We start from the raw sequence: 14,677 nt of genomic DNA, 5'->3' as shown, positions 1-14,677 counted from the left end.
CAAAATCGATGAACGGCAGAAGTGGCCACGGCAGTCTAGCAGCCATGAAACAAATACCATAGTTCGCCTAGCCTAGCCAAGTCAATCTAGCGATTGCACATGTCTGCGCACGCCAAGCAGCAATGGGCTCTTCGTCGTAAACTTAAGGACAGCATTGAGGAACCTACAGCTGAAGTTCAAGAGGAGGACCTGTTCTCAAGTGGTGATGAGATGGTGTGTGATCCCGAGCTCATTTCAGTGGCTGACAGTGCAGCAACAGATGCTGTCATCATGTTGCAGCGCTACTTTGAACACGATGGTGGCACAGAGTTCCTACCCAGCCTTTCAGCAATGCACTCTTACAATGTGAGAAAGGGCTTGACCAAGACCGAGCAAATTAGCACCCCCTTTTTTCCCGATTCAGTAATATTAGCATCATTTTTCTTTCTAATCAACTATAGTAGTGTTGTATATACTTCATGATCTTTTTGTTCAGTCAGCGACAGATGGTGCTTTTGAAATAAAGCCTTATTTCGTTAATTTTGTGGGCTTTGCTTAAATGAAATTTCTCATAAATGGAACAAATTTTCTTGCCCCTTCGAGTTCCGTTTAAGAGGAGTCCACTGTATCTTAAAAAATAAAGAAGTTGGATTTCCGCAGTAGCCTCCCCCCTTGACCTGAAAGGGTTACTTTGCCAGGCTGACGAAAGAACGTTCCCGTCTGCTGTACGCAAAATACATGTGGAAAATGGCATGAATGTTTCCATTGAAGCTCGTGCAGAAAGCACTTGCAGCTGTGAAATAGCAGAGGTAATTCCACACAGCAGATGAACTCCCGATTCGAAGGGAGCATGCCCTTGTCTGCCACATAAGTTGGGCCTTCACGGCTGTTTTAGGAACTAAAAAGAAGAGAGGTTGAGGAAGTATTATCTTTCTCTCCTCACTTGTAAGTGTTGCAGACACCACTCTGGTTGTACCTAAGCAAACGCAATTCGACCTCCGCTTGGTCTCATTTCTTATAAGACAGCTAGGGAACACCGCTTTGCAGTACCCGTCTAGCGCTTCACCAACCTAGTTAAAAGAAACTTTCCCTTGTTTCTAACTCATCAGAATGCTGAGGGATGCGCTGCAACTTCTTTTTCTATAACTTCACGTTCAAGTATTAAAATATTTGATTCCGTTCACATCAAGCTTTGTTATTCGCATTTGCTTTGCACCCAAAATTTGTCTATTTGCAGAACTCCACAAAAAAGTTATGAAGTGCCACCAAATGACATCTCTTTTCTTTATTCAGGTGCGGCAACTGTTTTTCGCTACTTGGCAAATGCATAGGATTTATAGCAGTCATACAGTCGAACACGGTTATATCGAACCCACATATATAGAATTTTCGGGTATATCGAACTCGCAAGTTATTCCCTTGAAGTTCCTTTGTAAAAGTATAGAAGTTAACACGTTTATATCCAACGGTATTTTTACCTGCCTTCGGATATATCGAACGCCGCGCGAGCTAGAAGTGCACTTCGGCACTTGCCCCCTCCCAGCGATCTCCGCGGCAGCACGGCTCTACGCGCGAGTAGGAAGGCGCGCTTTCGACACTCGCAGCAGCGCCCAGCGACCTGTGTGCCGCACCATGCCTCCGACAAAACCCGAAATGCCCGAAAAAAGGTAAGGGCGAGAGGGCTCGGACTGCGCAATCTCAAACTTGCGGAGCGGCTTTTTTTCCCCCGTTTCTCTTTCTTTCTCTCATGATTTCTCCACGTACGCATCGGCTCGGAGAGCAGGAATGAAAAGGCCGACGTCCTCCTCCTTTTGCTTTTTTTGTTGTTGTTGTTGTTGTTGCTGTTTTGCGAAGTTTGATCAGCCAACCACAGCTCGCACCTTCTGCTGTTGCCCTCACAGGTAGCGATCGCCTCGCGAGCGCTTTGTTGCTCTCGACCTGTTGCATCATCTACGTCCCACCGCATGTGCAGCATTTCTCTTTTGCATCTATGGTGTGCAAAGCCGCTCCATACTTTTTGAATTGTCCACTTCTTATGTAGCTATGGCCAGCGTCAAGAAGCGCAAGACCTTTGAATTTGCGACGAAGTTGAAGGCTATTCAGCGTGTTGAGGCTAGCAGAAATGTTTGACTGTCGCGGAGCAGCAAATGCCGGGAGCCTGTCATGTGCGCGCTTCTGCCCACAGGAATGTAGAAAGGCACTGCCTGGTTTTTAGAAGTGCGCGCGAAGAACATTCCGGTGGATGGCCCATTGCTGATCACAAAGGCCTAATAGTTTGCCGCTGTACTCGGTGAAACAACTTCGGCGACAACAGCGGGTGGCGTCACCAATTTAAGCAATGCTACAACATCGTTGGCAAAACCATTTCTGGCGAAAGCGAAGCTGTCAGCAGCCAGGACATCCAGCAGTGGATGATGGAGTGGCCGGAAATCTCCAGGAAGTTTTCTTCCGCGGAGATTTTAATGCCTGACGAGACGTGAAGACGGACACAGTGGTGAACTGCTTCCGCAAGGCAGGCTTCGTGAGGGCGAAACTTGCAGAAATCGGTGAAGACGACGACGAGCGCATAGTCGAGGCGTTTCATGAGTTGTGATTGAGACTAGCGTCTTCAGCATTTCAAAAACGAAGAAGCAGGCCAAGGTCAGCGATTTTTTTTCACGCAAATAAATTGTTCTGTTGCGGCTTGCGTGCAAAATTAGTTGTCATTCTTCAATGCACGTATTGTAGGTGATGATCCGCTACAGGTAAGCTTTCAGGGTCTCTACTTTTTCTATATCAAATTTTTCATATTTCGAACTAATTTGCGATGCCCTTCAAATTCGATATATCTGTGTTCGACTGTATGTAATATCAACAGTTAACATTCAAGTGATTCATAATATTAATCAAACTTGAAAATAAACTCGGTAGTTACAGAAGCCTCACATGGGAAAGGTTGTTGGGAATTGCGGCTTCCAAGACATGTCTCGTGCAGCTTTCTGTACCTTTCTTTGCCATGCAATGACAGTAAGTTACTTCGTGTGCATTTACCACCAGTGTAAATTGCCTGCCATAGTAGGTCACTGGCTCAAATGTTCTACTGCTTGCGTCGAGAATGTGGGTTTGCTTTCCAGCCATGGTGGTCATGGTGGCCATATTTTGACGGGGGAGTTGAATGCAAGAGCGCCAGTGTTAAATTTAAATGCACAATAAAAGGCAGGGGGGGGGGGGGGGGCTGTTAAATAGTCTTTTAGCCTTCCGCTACACCATGTCCCATATTTGCATTGCATATATGGCATAAAACTTACCAAGTTAATTTGTTTTACTCATTTTCGCAGGTGCTTGCAACGAACCCTCTGCTGGCTGACAACCCCCAGCTGCAAGAACAGATGCGGCGGATGATGCCACAGTTCTTGCAGCAGTTGCAAAGCCCAGAGGTGCAGGGACTCATCACCAACCCGCAGGCCCTGCAGGTGAGTGAGCTTGAGAATTCATTGGGAGAAAAAAAAAAACTTACCTCAGCTTTCAGTTTTTTTATAGCCAGCCTCTGGTGTAGTAGCTTGACATTCTTGGTGAAAACGGGGAACAGACCTTCTGTGCTAGGTACAGCATACCAGCTGGCGAGTAGTGTACTTCTGCATGAGGGTGGTACTCATTTAAAAAGTTATTAAAGATTACATTTGTGGCTTAAGGGGAGATGTGACTGCAGAAATGTCTATTTATGCATCAAATTTAATCAAATATGTAAGTTATGTAACGTTTTCCCGTGCGTTTGATATCAACTATCAGTGTGAGGCTCCTTACTTGGTATGAATGTTGTGAGCAAGAATTTTTCAAGAAAGGCGATGCGAGCAAGTCATGTGGTGATTGTTGTGACAATAAGATTGCCAAAAGTAAGCAACTTAACAATGTATTCGTGTAAACACACAATGGTTCTGAAGGCAGTCCTTTTTGTATGGCACGAGCAGGCCATGATGCAGATCCAACAGGGAATGGAGCAGCTGCATCGCGTGGCCCCCTCCATGTTCCCCGCTGGAGCGGCTGCCGGCTTAGGCCCCGGACTCGGTGCTGGTCTGGGTGCAGCGGTGCCGGGCACCACCACCTCGGCGAGCTCGACTACCACCACTGGTGCAACCACCACTGGCCAGACTGCAGCAGGAACGAACACCACTTCTACTACCACCAGTACCACTGGTACTGCCACCACCACCACCACTACGAACAGCACCACCAGTGGAACCGCCCCTCAAGGCCTAGACCCCCTCAGCCAGCTCATGGCACGCATGATCACTACCATGGCCACGCAACAAGCAGGCAACAATGTGAGTAAAGTTTCTCTGCCATTAATTTTGGTGCTGCGATCTTGAAATATGCAAGCTTCTTTAAAAGGTTGTATAACCTCGATAATATACAATCCGAATTGGTAGCATGGATTTTTATGGCATTTTATCTACTTGGATCCCTTGCCTTATAATGAAGTGAATGAAAAACAGCCTTGCAATAGATATTCAGTCGAGTCCACATATAACCGCCCCACTTAAAACAAACTTTTGCTTAAAACAAACAATATCCGCGTGACCGTGAAAATATACATTGGTTCAATGGCACGAAATCGCACTTACAACGAACGTCTCCAAGCGCCGCTGATCGGTTACAGCGAACGGAGTCAGTGGTCTGCCGACTTCCCGGGAAACCAATTTTGACCACCGATCAGGCATCGGCGAGGTGCCCATATATTCTTATTGTTAAACGGCGACCCTGCCTTCGCGCCCTTCTAGTTGCCGCTCTTCCCGACCGCTTTTTGTTACGCACCCTTCCGTCCTTTGTCCCCCCGCTACTCTGAGCACCCCGCCCCGCCGCGGTGGTCTAGTGGCTAAGGTACTCGGCTGCTGACCCGCAGGGCGTGGGTTCGAATCCCGGCTGCGGCGGCTGCATTTCCGATGGAGGCGGAAATGTTGTAGGCCCGTGTGCTCAGATTTGGGTGCACGTTAAGGGGGGATGCGGCACTTCGGGACCGAAAATCAGCCAAAAAATCGAGTTTTCGCGGACCTTCTTTTCGCGTTCCCGACATCATTGCGCACCTATTTACAAAATTTCATAGCGAATACCATCAACTTTTATCGTTATTCAACTTTAAAAAACCGAAAACGGGCATCCTGCCCTTTAAATTGACGGCGAATAGCGCAGGTTTCGGCTCTACGATACGCGGGAACTACGCGCTCGATCGGCGCCATTTTGGTCTTGTTTGAAAGAACGCGTTTTCAGCTGTTTTTTTTTATTCTGTAAGCAACATTGAGCGTTTCCCCGGCTCGAAAAACGGGGCCTCAAAGACGAAGAGCCGCGCTCACTGCCATTGGCTAAACGGCGCACGTGACTGAAATGGCGCTTTACGGTTGGCTGGAAGCTCGCGGCTTGCGCCTGCATACGCGACCCGACGCCATTTTGAAAGGGTTACCGCTGTGACGCCTCGAAATCGGCAGAGCACTCTAAAGCTTCTGATCGTATCGCCATGCCTGGAAACGCAAAAAAGTATCGGACCGTGCACGCATTTGGTCGCAGGAAACGCAAAGGTCGTGGGAGAAAGTCTACGAAGTCATCAGAGCCCTTGGTTGACTCCGACGAACGATGTGTCGACGCTCCGCGGCCGTTCAGCGATGGTGCGACCAAGCGCGTTGCCTCCGACGACGATGACGGTGAAGCGAACTCCGGACGACTACGAATCGACGCCAAGGTGGTGACAAACGCCGAAGTTGAAGAAAATCATGCCCGGGAGAAAGCGACGCTCGACCGGCTTTCATCGGCGCCAGCAACTGCACGACGGCACGTGGAAGACGTGAGGCCATTCTTCCCACATCGGCGTGGGCACAGTTATCGAATTATTTAGTGGCTACGTGTTGGACTACGTCGTTCTTTCCAACTTTTGCCTAGGCTGCGAGGTGGGCCCAAAGCCTAGTAGTGAGGGCTATCAAGAATGGAAGGCTAACCACAAATGCCAAAAAAATACGAACAGCAAAGCGGGGCAAATGGAAGTGGAGGCGGCTCTAATTCTATTTCAGAGGTCGCTTGAACGCCATGGCCTGCGCTACACGACTATGCTGTCTGATGGAGACTCTAGGACATTTTGCGCCATACAAGACGCCAAGGTGTATGGTTACATTGACGTGCAGAAGGAAGACTGTATTAATCATGTACATAAACGGATGGGCACCGCATTGAGAAACCTGGTGCAGAAACAAAAGTGCGATGGGAAAAGAGGCCTTGGTGGGAAAGGCAGGCTCACAGGTGAGCTGATCACCAGGCTGAGCACATATTACGGCCGGGCTCTGAAATCGCATGAAGGTGACGTGGGCGAGATGCAAAAGGCTGTGATGGCCACATACCGCCACGTCACCTCCACTGATGAATGCTCGGACCACAGTCTGTGCCCAGCTGGTGAAACTTCATGGTGTCGGCACAATGCCGCAAAAGCAAAGGGTGAGCCCGACCCCAGGCATGCCTACAATCTACCGAAAGACGTGGCAGAGGCATTACTACCGGTTTATACCCGGCTTTCGGAAAGAGCCCTGCTTCAGAGGTGCGAACGCGGCAAAACGCAGAACTCCAACGAGAGCCTACATTCGGTAATCTGGAGTTTGGCCCCCAAGGAGCACCATGCGTCCCTGTTCGCTGTTGAAGCAGCTGTTGCAGAAGCAGTGCTGCGCTTCAACACGGGCAATTTGAATTCCGCAACGGCAATCTTAGGTGAAATGGACATGAATGCGACAAGTACTGGTGCCAGGAGAGCGAGAGAAAAAGACCACCGTCGCAGCATTGTCTCCAACAAGAAAAGAACAGCCTCATTGGAACTCCGGAAGCTAGTGAAGAGGAGGCATGAGCACAGAATGCATTCAGACTATGCTTCTGGTGCGTTTTGAGGTTGTCTTGTTGCATCTTCTGCAATAAAAATGTGTGCCCACGTTTTTTCTCGATTTCTCAAAACGACAATTTTCATGTGCTTCCCATTATGCCGGAGCAATATCTCTTGTTCTATCTGGGTTATCATTACGATTTCTTTTTTGTTTCGAAGATAAATGCAGGGGATGTGTCGTAAAGTAAGTTTTATTGTAATAATTTTTGGAGAAAATTCTCTAAATGGATCTTTTGTTTCAAGTGTAGATGGGGAAATTTTTCATGTCATATTCAACATCCCACAACTTTGCTTCGAAATAGCCCAGAACAATGATTTATACTTTATTGCACACTGTGAACATACCGAATTGGTTCTATAGGTTGCACATCAATATCCAAGTTGCAGTTAATTAGCTAATTAGGCCTTAATTGAAAAAGTCGCAGTTCATTATATCTTTAAAACTAATTGTCACAGCAAAAAAAGAATTAGATTTTTGAAATCAGCAGTAAAATCTACATAGGCTCTCCAAATTTGACTGAGGTACTCGCAAAAATAAAAGAGTTTTTGGAAGGTGTAGCATCTTCCCTTAAAGAACCCCAGGTGGTCTAAATTTCCGGAGCCCTCCACTACGGCGTCTCTCATGATCATATAGTGGTTTTGAGACGTTAAACCCCACATATCAATCAATCAAATCAATACTCTGAGCACCCCGCATCGCCAGACAAGGCCCGTGTTTTCACACTGCCACCGATATTTCGAAGACCGGTCGGCCATCTACCCTGTTTTTGATCTCTGGTACTGTCGTTGGCGTCGCCGGCCTGGAATGACCAGACCATTCGCCAACATCGTCGGCCACCGACTGTATCCGGTAGTCTGAGTCTAGTGCATGTGCGTACGCTAACCCACCGACTCTGATAGTTTGTGATTCGTTTCGTGTTTAGGATTTGTTCTCGCTAACTTCACACTCGGCTCAGCATGTCTTCCATGCACATGCGCGGAACGAATCGCAAAATATGAAATTCGTGAGGCCACGCAAACCCGCCGGCGCAACAAAACGATTTTTTTGAGCACGGCCGCCGATTATTCTAACACCGCTGCACGCACCGATTCAGGCGGCAATGCACTCTTTCCTAGTTTTTCTACGTGTGAGTCTCGCGGACCTTTCAAGCAAGCTACCCGACCTGCCTCCTTCCCGTGTGTTTTGGTTTTCTAGGTCGCCCTCCCGCCGCATCCTCCCCTCTCCTTATCGCAACTCCTTGCCCTTCTCTCGCAAGTCTGCTTTCCTCTCTTGATCACAACCCCTTCGCCCGTCTCCACCGCTCTGCGACACCCGCCGCGCATGCTCGAATTAGTTTAGTTTTCTGACTGGAAACGAGCCCAAAGCTGCCCTACGCGTTCTGGCATGTGTGTCGCGTGTGCGCGTCTTGCTCGCTCTTGGTGCGCGTGTGTGCTCATGATGGCCGACAAGATGACTAGCACGTTTTTTTCCTGCTGCTCAACAAAACGTAGAAAGTGTGGCCGCTTGGCTTGAGCGTAATCCGCGCGTTAGGTGCCGCGTTGCGGAACGCTTGCTCATAGCTGTTGACCACCTGCCAGCCAACTTGCCGCTTCGGGCGTCCCGGTGTTCAGCTGTGGAGATGGTGAATATTTCGTGGGCGGCGGTGGCGATACACGCATGCGATACTGTTTTCGCGAGGTTGACTTCGTCGACGTCGGGCCCGATGACGAGTCTGAAGCTTCCGAACTGCGGCAGCAATTTGTGGCAGCACGTCGTCGACTCCCACCTGGGAGAGCGGATGGGACATCTGTTGCGACGGTTTAATTACGGCCGATGATGATGCCGACACTGCGGAACCGTGCACGAATCGGGGCATTGTGAATGAAGTACGTGGCGAGAGCGATTTGGAGGAATCGGATTGCGAGAATGACGAAACTTTTGAGCCAGTGCCTCATGCAGCTTATGCCACGGGCCTCGCCGAACGAGCACCTTGCCGCTTTAAGTGAACTCTAGACCGCCCTTATCGCTTCTGCTCGCCGAAACATGTGCATCATGAACTTTTATGCCACGAGCCTCGGCGAACGAGCACCTTGCCGCTTTAAGTGAACTCGAGACCGCCCTTATCGCTTCTGCTCGTCGAAACATGTGCATCACGAACTTTTGGGGGCAAAAAAAGTTTGTGTTTCACTAGCAACTTTCTTTTTTTAAAAGCTGTGTTTCATTTACTACGAACTTCGGGATACAGCGAAAGGATGCCGCGTTACGCACAGGTTTGTTATAAGCGGGCTCGGCTGTAGTTAGAAATATTCATAACAAGTTTTTAGATATAATGAACTTGTTTTCATGTAACATACAATGTTTTTGTTAAGAGGTTTCACTCCATCCACCAACATTGTATTGGTGGAAATTAAATTGTCACTTTTGTCATTGACTTAAACCAGCATTTCACTTTTATATTCTTTCAATATGCGCTCTCTCGAGGTAATGACGTGCTGCTGCTTTTGCTGCGCTAAATTGAGACACAAGTCCAAAATGAGAAGACAGATTGCGCCCATTGGTCTTCTCGTTTTGGACTTGTGTCTCAAGTTAGTGCACCAAAAGAATGATGCCATACCAGCTAGCCCTTATTGAAAGAGCATAGATAATTTAATGGCTGGTAATACATGTGGTTTCTTTGTCTGTTGTGTAACTGTTGAACTGCTTGTGCCTTGAACAGCAGCCACCCGAGGAACGGTATCGGTCGCAGCTGGAGCAGCTAGTAAGCATGGGCTTTGTCAACCGAGAGGCCAATCTGCAAGGTGAGCAAGCGTGCCACTTCTATTTCTTCTAATTCGAAGGTGTGCAGTTTCCGAACATGTTGCCACATTTGTGTAAGTTTTGGTTGACTACCATTAAAAAACAAAAATCTAAAATGTTCTTAAAAATAGAGCAAGGACTGTTCGAAGGACTGTGTGTACATGAACTGCAAGCTAGCATGCTTCAACTGGTCCAGCTGTGGTTGTGCCAAGTATTTGAACTCTTTAATATCGCTTTGATGGTGTTTGTTATTCTATTCAATTCGCTCTGAAATTCAAGGTATTCGTACTCACAATTGGGCAGTCAGCACGTGTGAGATAGTGTTAATGCCTCCCAGTACACTTATCGTTAATTTTAGTGCGGGCCTGTCAAAGAAAGGTGCATTCACCGATGTAGTGGAGTGAAAACAAAGGTTTAATGGCTCAAAGAGATAAAAAACGCGTCCATGACTGGAAATGGTTCGTTTGGCACAGCCCAGCTACGAGCTCGTGCGCACAGTTCGCTGTCTTTCTTCTATTAAATCCCATCCTCCTTCCTTCCATCCTTAGTTCATGCCCAGGCTCTCATGAGTACATTTGGTATTCGCTGCTAAACCAGCTTTAACTGCCAATTGAAAATTTCTCATGTTGAGCACTGCTGAAAGCAGCTAAGCACGGATTAGATTATGCCTTGCTTGCATGTACCATTTGGAAACAATGATGTGGAAACACGAAGGCTGTGCTGAAAGAGTGGACGACTTGTCAGCTGACATGCCGCATGTGCTTCCGCTTGAAGTCACTTGTTGGTTCTCGTGTCCAGCACATCACTAACACCGTCACTGCCGTAGTGCTTGCTGTACCATACGCATGCATTTTGTCATGAAAGTGTTCATGGTGCCCCCTCTGTCCATGACCACTCTCGGGCACGGCGATGGCGAGCTTGGGTGGCACACTTTGTGGTCTTGCGCAAAGAGGTGCGAAAAACAGGGGAGGGGCACTGTGCTAGGCTACATGCACAACTGAGTGGTTGTGCAACACCAAGGCACCAGTCACATTAATATTTTAAGGGGGGACGTGCCTTTCGGAGCGAACTTTCTTGTTTCTGGTTAGATCTTGATGAAAATTGGCACAGAGACTAAAAATGACCTCATAATGCTTCCATAAAAATTTCAAGATGATATCATGAAAACTTTCTGAGAAACAAATAATTTCATTACTGGACCTCGTGGAGCGGCTGGAGAGTTTAAAAAATGACATAGAAAGTTGGTAAACACTGTGTGCAGAGGTGAATGTATGCTCTAGGGGGCTGCGTTTTCAAAATAATTTTTTTGCAACACTATAATTTATAGTTCATGTTTTATCCACTGATACTTTAATGAGCACATTTGCACTACAAACAAGAAACCCTACCAAAAATTTTTAAAAGGCTAAATTTTAAGAATAAAAACGCAGCCCCCTGAAGCACAGTTCAAGGAGCATTACAAAAAAAAACAATCAAAATCTGTCAAGTAGTTGCGAAGATATCTGCTCCACGAGCTGAGCAACATGCCAAAAAAACAGTATTGAGAAAACGAGGTTCAAAGTCTTGAGTCACGGTTTACATGCCTAATAGGCACCAGGGTTGTAGTCCTTAGTGTCCTTTGCAGTGCGGTCCTTAGTGTCCGAATCGTGCTACTGGTGGTGCTGGTAGACGGCCTCGCATCCTCGCGCGAAGTACTTGGCTGAGCATCCGCGATGTCTACATCCTCGCGCGAAGTGCTAGGCTTAGCATCCGCGGCGTCTACATCCTCGCGCGAAGTGCTTGGCTGGGCATCCGCAATGAATACATCCTTGCGCGAAGTGCTAGGCTTAGCATCCGCGATGTCTGCAGCCTGCGCGGAACGACGAACGTATGTTTCCTCAGACAGCACAAAGCACTGCTCCACAGGCATATGAACAGTTTCATCAATGCTCGCGGACGATGCTCCGTGCGTGCTTGTGCTCGGCTGCGAGTCCTCGTCGTGCCGCACGCCGTCGTCGCTGCTCGCAGAAGTTGCCGGACTGAATTTCTTTTTCACGATCGGCGGCTTCGGCTTACGAGCACCAAATTGCTGCGCAGTCTTGCGTTTCTTCTTGAACGATCGCCGGTCCATGATCGCATGTGGGAACTGATCTCAAAACTGCAATGCGCCAAACTGGATAACGTTTTTCTCCTTTCACGAGCGCCGGTCTTATCGCAGCGCAATGCGATCTCGAAACCACGCCGCGACGAGTTGAAACCAAATACAGTAAGCGGCCCGTCAGCGCTGTCAGCGCGTTGAGCAGACGACCTTTGCGTCGATTGCTACAAGCGACCGCACGAAACCACGCCGCGATGAGTTGAAAACAAATGCAGTAAGCGGCCCGTCAGCGTGTAGGGCAGACGACATTCGTGCCGCTTGCTACAAGCGACCGCACGGGCGACCATTGCGGAGCCACCGTACAGTCACGTGACGCGCGTTGCCAATCGGAAACTGTTGTGATACCTTTACACTTTGGCTTGCTGTGGGCTTGCTCTTGCCTGGTTCAGCTGGCCAAAGGTGGCTAATTTGAAACAAAAGAATCGCGCTATCCATAGAGCCAAAGATGGCGGCGCTAGGTTACGTGGTTGCGGAGATATCGCGGTTCGAAAAACGCCGTTTTTTCACAATTTCCGTGAAATTCATCGCCACCCTAGCTTCGATAAAAATTTTTTACGTCATTTCTACGCTGTTTTCAGGGACGAAACTTCGAAATCAGATAGAAAAGGGGCACAGAATGTGAAAATGAGATTTTCAGAAAATCGATTTTTTGGCCAAATTTTGCGATGCCAAAGCCGCGTCCCCCCTTAATTTGGCAGTGAAACGCACCTGGTTAGAGCACGTGAACGACTTACTATCGAAACTTTGGTTGCTATGTCTAACAGCTTTTGTTTTGCTACTAAGTTGAAAATAACGAATAACTGCGTGACTGGCAATGTGTTCCCAACAGGTGTTGCAGTAGTGGCTGCAGTTCAACCGAATTTTCACATGTGACGGCAAGTGCTCCAGGTCTTGTCGGATTAATTGTGGATGCTCCTTGGAGCTTGCAGTGCATGTAAATGAACTGTGTGATTGGCCTTTGCTTGTGATGTGGGTAATGGCCGCACAAAAGCCCCCTGTCTTCACTTTGGAAATGGGAATGCCGAGGACACTCGCCTGGGCATCGAAGCTCATGAAAAGGGCTCGCTAGGCAATAATCAGTGAGCTCGTTTAGTCAGTCTGGCAGGGACTTGGAGTACTGACAGGGAAACCTTGGCCTCGCATTTTTTTGCTGCAATCTGTTCCTGGAGGCCTATTCGTCATGACACGGCACATCGTTTGCTGCAGCACATGACAGATACTTAATTACAGGCTCATCGTTATTGGCCAGTTTCGGTTTGAGAGCACTCCAAAAACTGTACACTGTATGGAGAGTCAGAAGATTCAGCTATGTACAGAGGTTCAGTCCATGATTGCGCTCTTATTTACAAAATGCTTCGGCTTTTAAAGCCCGTTAATTCTTTACACGGCAGTCCGAAGAAGGTGGTGTCTACTGTTGCTGCGAATCAGGTGACGTGATGTCTCAGTGGTGCACCCACCAGAAAGCGTGCAGTAATTGGGCCATCGTGAGAAGAAGAATGTGGGTGAGAATGTCCAATGGTCATCACGAGTGCACCACACAATGACACACTCAGCCCATGCCTTGAAGGCTCCGCAGAGCGAGGAGGTACACTCCGGAAAAGGAAAGTTAAGCTCCTCCGGGGAGATGGCCGCTGACACGAACGTCAGCAATGGTTCATGGATGCTTTCAGCTACAGGCTTCCAGAACTCTCTCGCACATGGTAGTGCAACGCTCAATCCCTAAGAACGGCTTCTTCGACGCCTTCACACGCTTCCGGGCTGTCGGTGCTTTTGTGGCAATTTCGTGTCGGCAACGACAACAGAGTCGAGAGGTTTACTTCATGAGAACCTCTACAGTGGCGCCGTCCCATGCTGTTCGAATCCGTTCAACAAAAGGGTTGTCTCGCGAAGCTTTTGTTTAGGCCTGACCACTACCGAGAACCTCTACAGGACAGCGTCTAGCTGACTAGGCGCCGATAGGAAGAAAGCCTTCTCGCAGACCGGCTCACGCACGCACAATGGCGTCTGCCGAGACAAACTGCCAGGCCAAACGTAACAGCACCTCGCAGTCATGTCAGCACACCCAACTGCGACGCACTTTCGCACAATCCAAATCAATAAGTTCTTTCAAATAGAAAACATCACTGCGGTGTCACCGAACACAAAACTTTCAATGCGTGCGCAACAGCCATGCACTCGCAACCAGCCACTGAGCGGTATGGACTGCTTTAACAGACGCAGCAAAAAAAAAAAAGAGCAGCTATGACGTCATAACTTGTTTTTATTGACTGCATTGTGGTGACTGGAGGAAAGGGGGTTCCCATGGTGTCCCTTTTGATGGTGCCAATACCTTGAGAATTCAAACTTCGTTAATTTCTGTAAAATACCTTCCAAGCTATTCAGTGGAACACCAATAAAACGACTTTCAGGGGATCTTGCAAAACCAGGTGTCATATAACCGAAAAACTAAAATTATAGACAGTGACATTCAGCCTTGCCCAAAACACAGGTACAGACCGCCTGAATAAGCTGACAACACGGCCTTGTGCCTCTGCAAGGAGGGTAGGTTAAATTATTCTTGCCAGGTGGTAGTTAATAGCAGCATTGCGTGGCAGCGCGCCGCTGAAGTGCCTGCGCACTTTTTTCATCCACATCTCATGTTGAGCGGCCTTTTCTGCACTGAGCGAGCGATGTTCGCACCAGTGTCTTCAGGCTAAAGTCTGCCTGTAGACTGGTGCAGATGAGGTGAGAGTTTTTGTGGCGTGGATGTTAGCCTCCTCCTCCGTGCCCTACTTCTGTACAGAGGCGACCGCAGAAGGCGCTCACTATAGTGAACATGCCATCTGTAGAGTGCCTTGATGCTCGCACATCGAGGCACTCGAGCCATCTGCTCACCGCTACGCCGCTGGCTACACCAGTG

At 48.3% G+C, this 14,677-nt stretch overlaps 1 protein-coding gene across 2 annotated transcripts in view; it reads left to right on the top strand.

Annotated features, from left to right (window-relative positions):
* Positions 1-14,677, top strand: part of Ubqn (ubiquilin) — a 51,908-nt gene that overhangs the window by 32,844 nt on the left and 4,387 nt on the right. Inside the window, exons 10-12 of one of the 2 annotated variants that reach the window (XM_075889757.1) lie at positions 3,297-3,431; positions 3,927-4,280; positions 9,565-9,643. In XM_075889757.1, coding sequence (XP_075745872.1) covers positions 3,297-3,431; positions 3,927-4,280; positions 9,565-9,643 — 568 coding nt within the window. Of the gene's footprint in view, positions 1-3,296; positions 3,432-3,926; positions 4,281-9,561; positions 9,644-14,677 lie in introns of both variants that reach the window. The other variant, XM_037424671.2, reaches the window with a different exon arrangement.

The sequence above is a fragment of the Rhipicephalus microplus genome, chromosome 3 (genome assembly GCF_043290135.1).
Source record: "Rhipicephalus microplus isolate Deutch F79 chromosome 3, USDA_Rmic, whole genome shotgun sequence".
Lineage (NCBI taxonomy): Eukaryota > Metazoa > Arthropoda > Arachnida > Ixodida > Ixodidae > Rhipicephalus > Rhipicephalus microplus.
The sequence above is the reverse complement of the archived record's forward strand: the minus strand, read 5'-3'. Positions and strand labels throughout refer to the sequence as shown.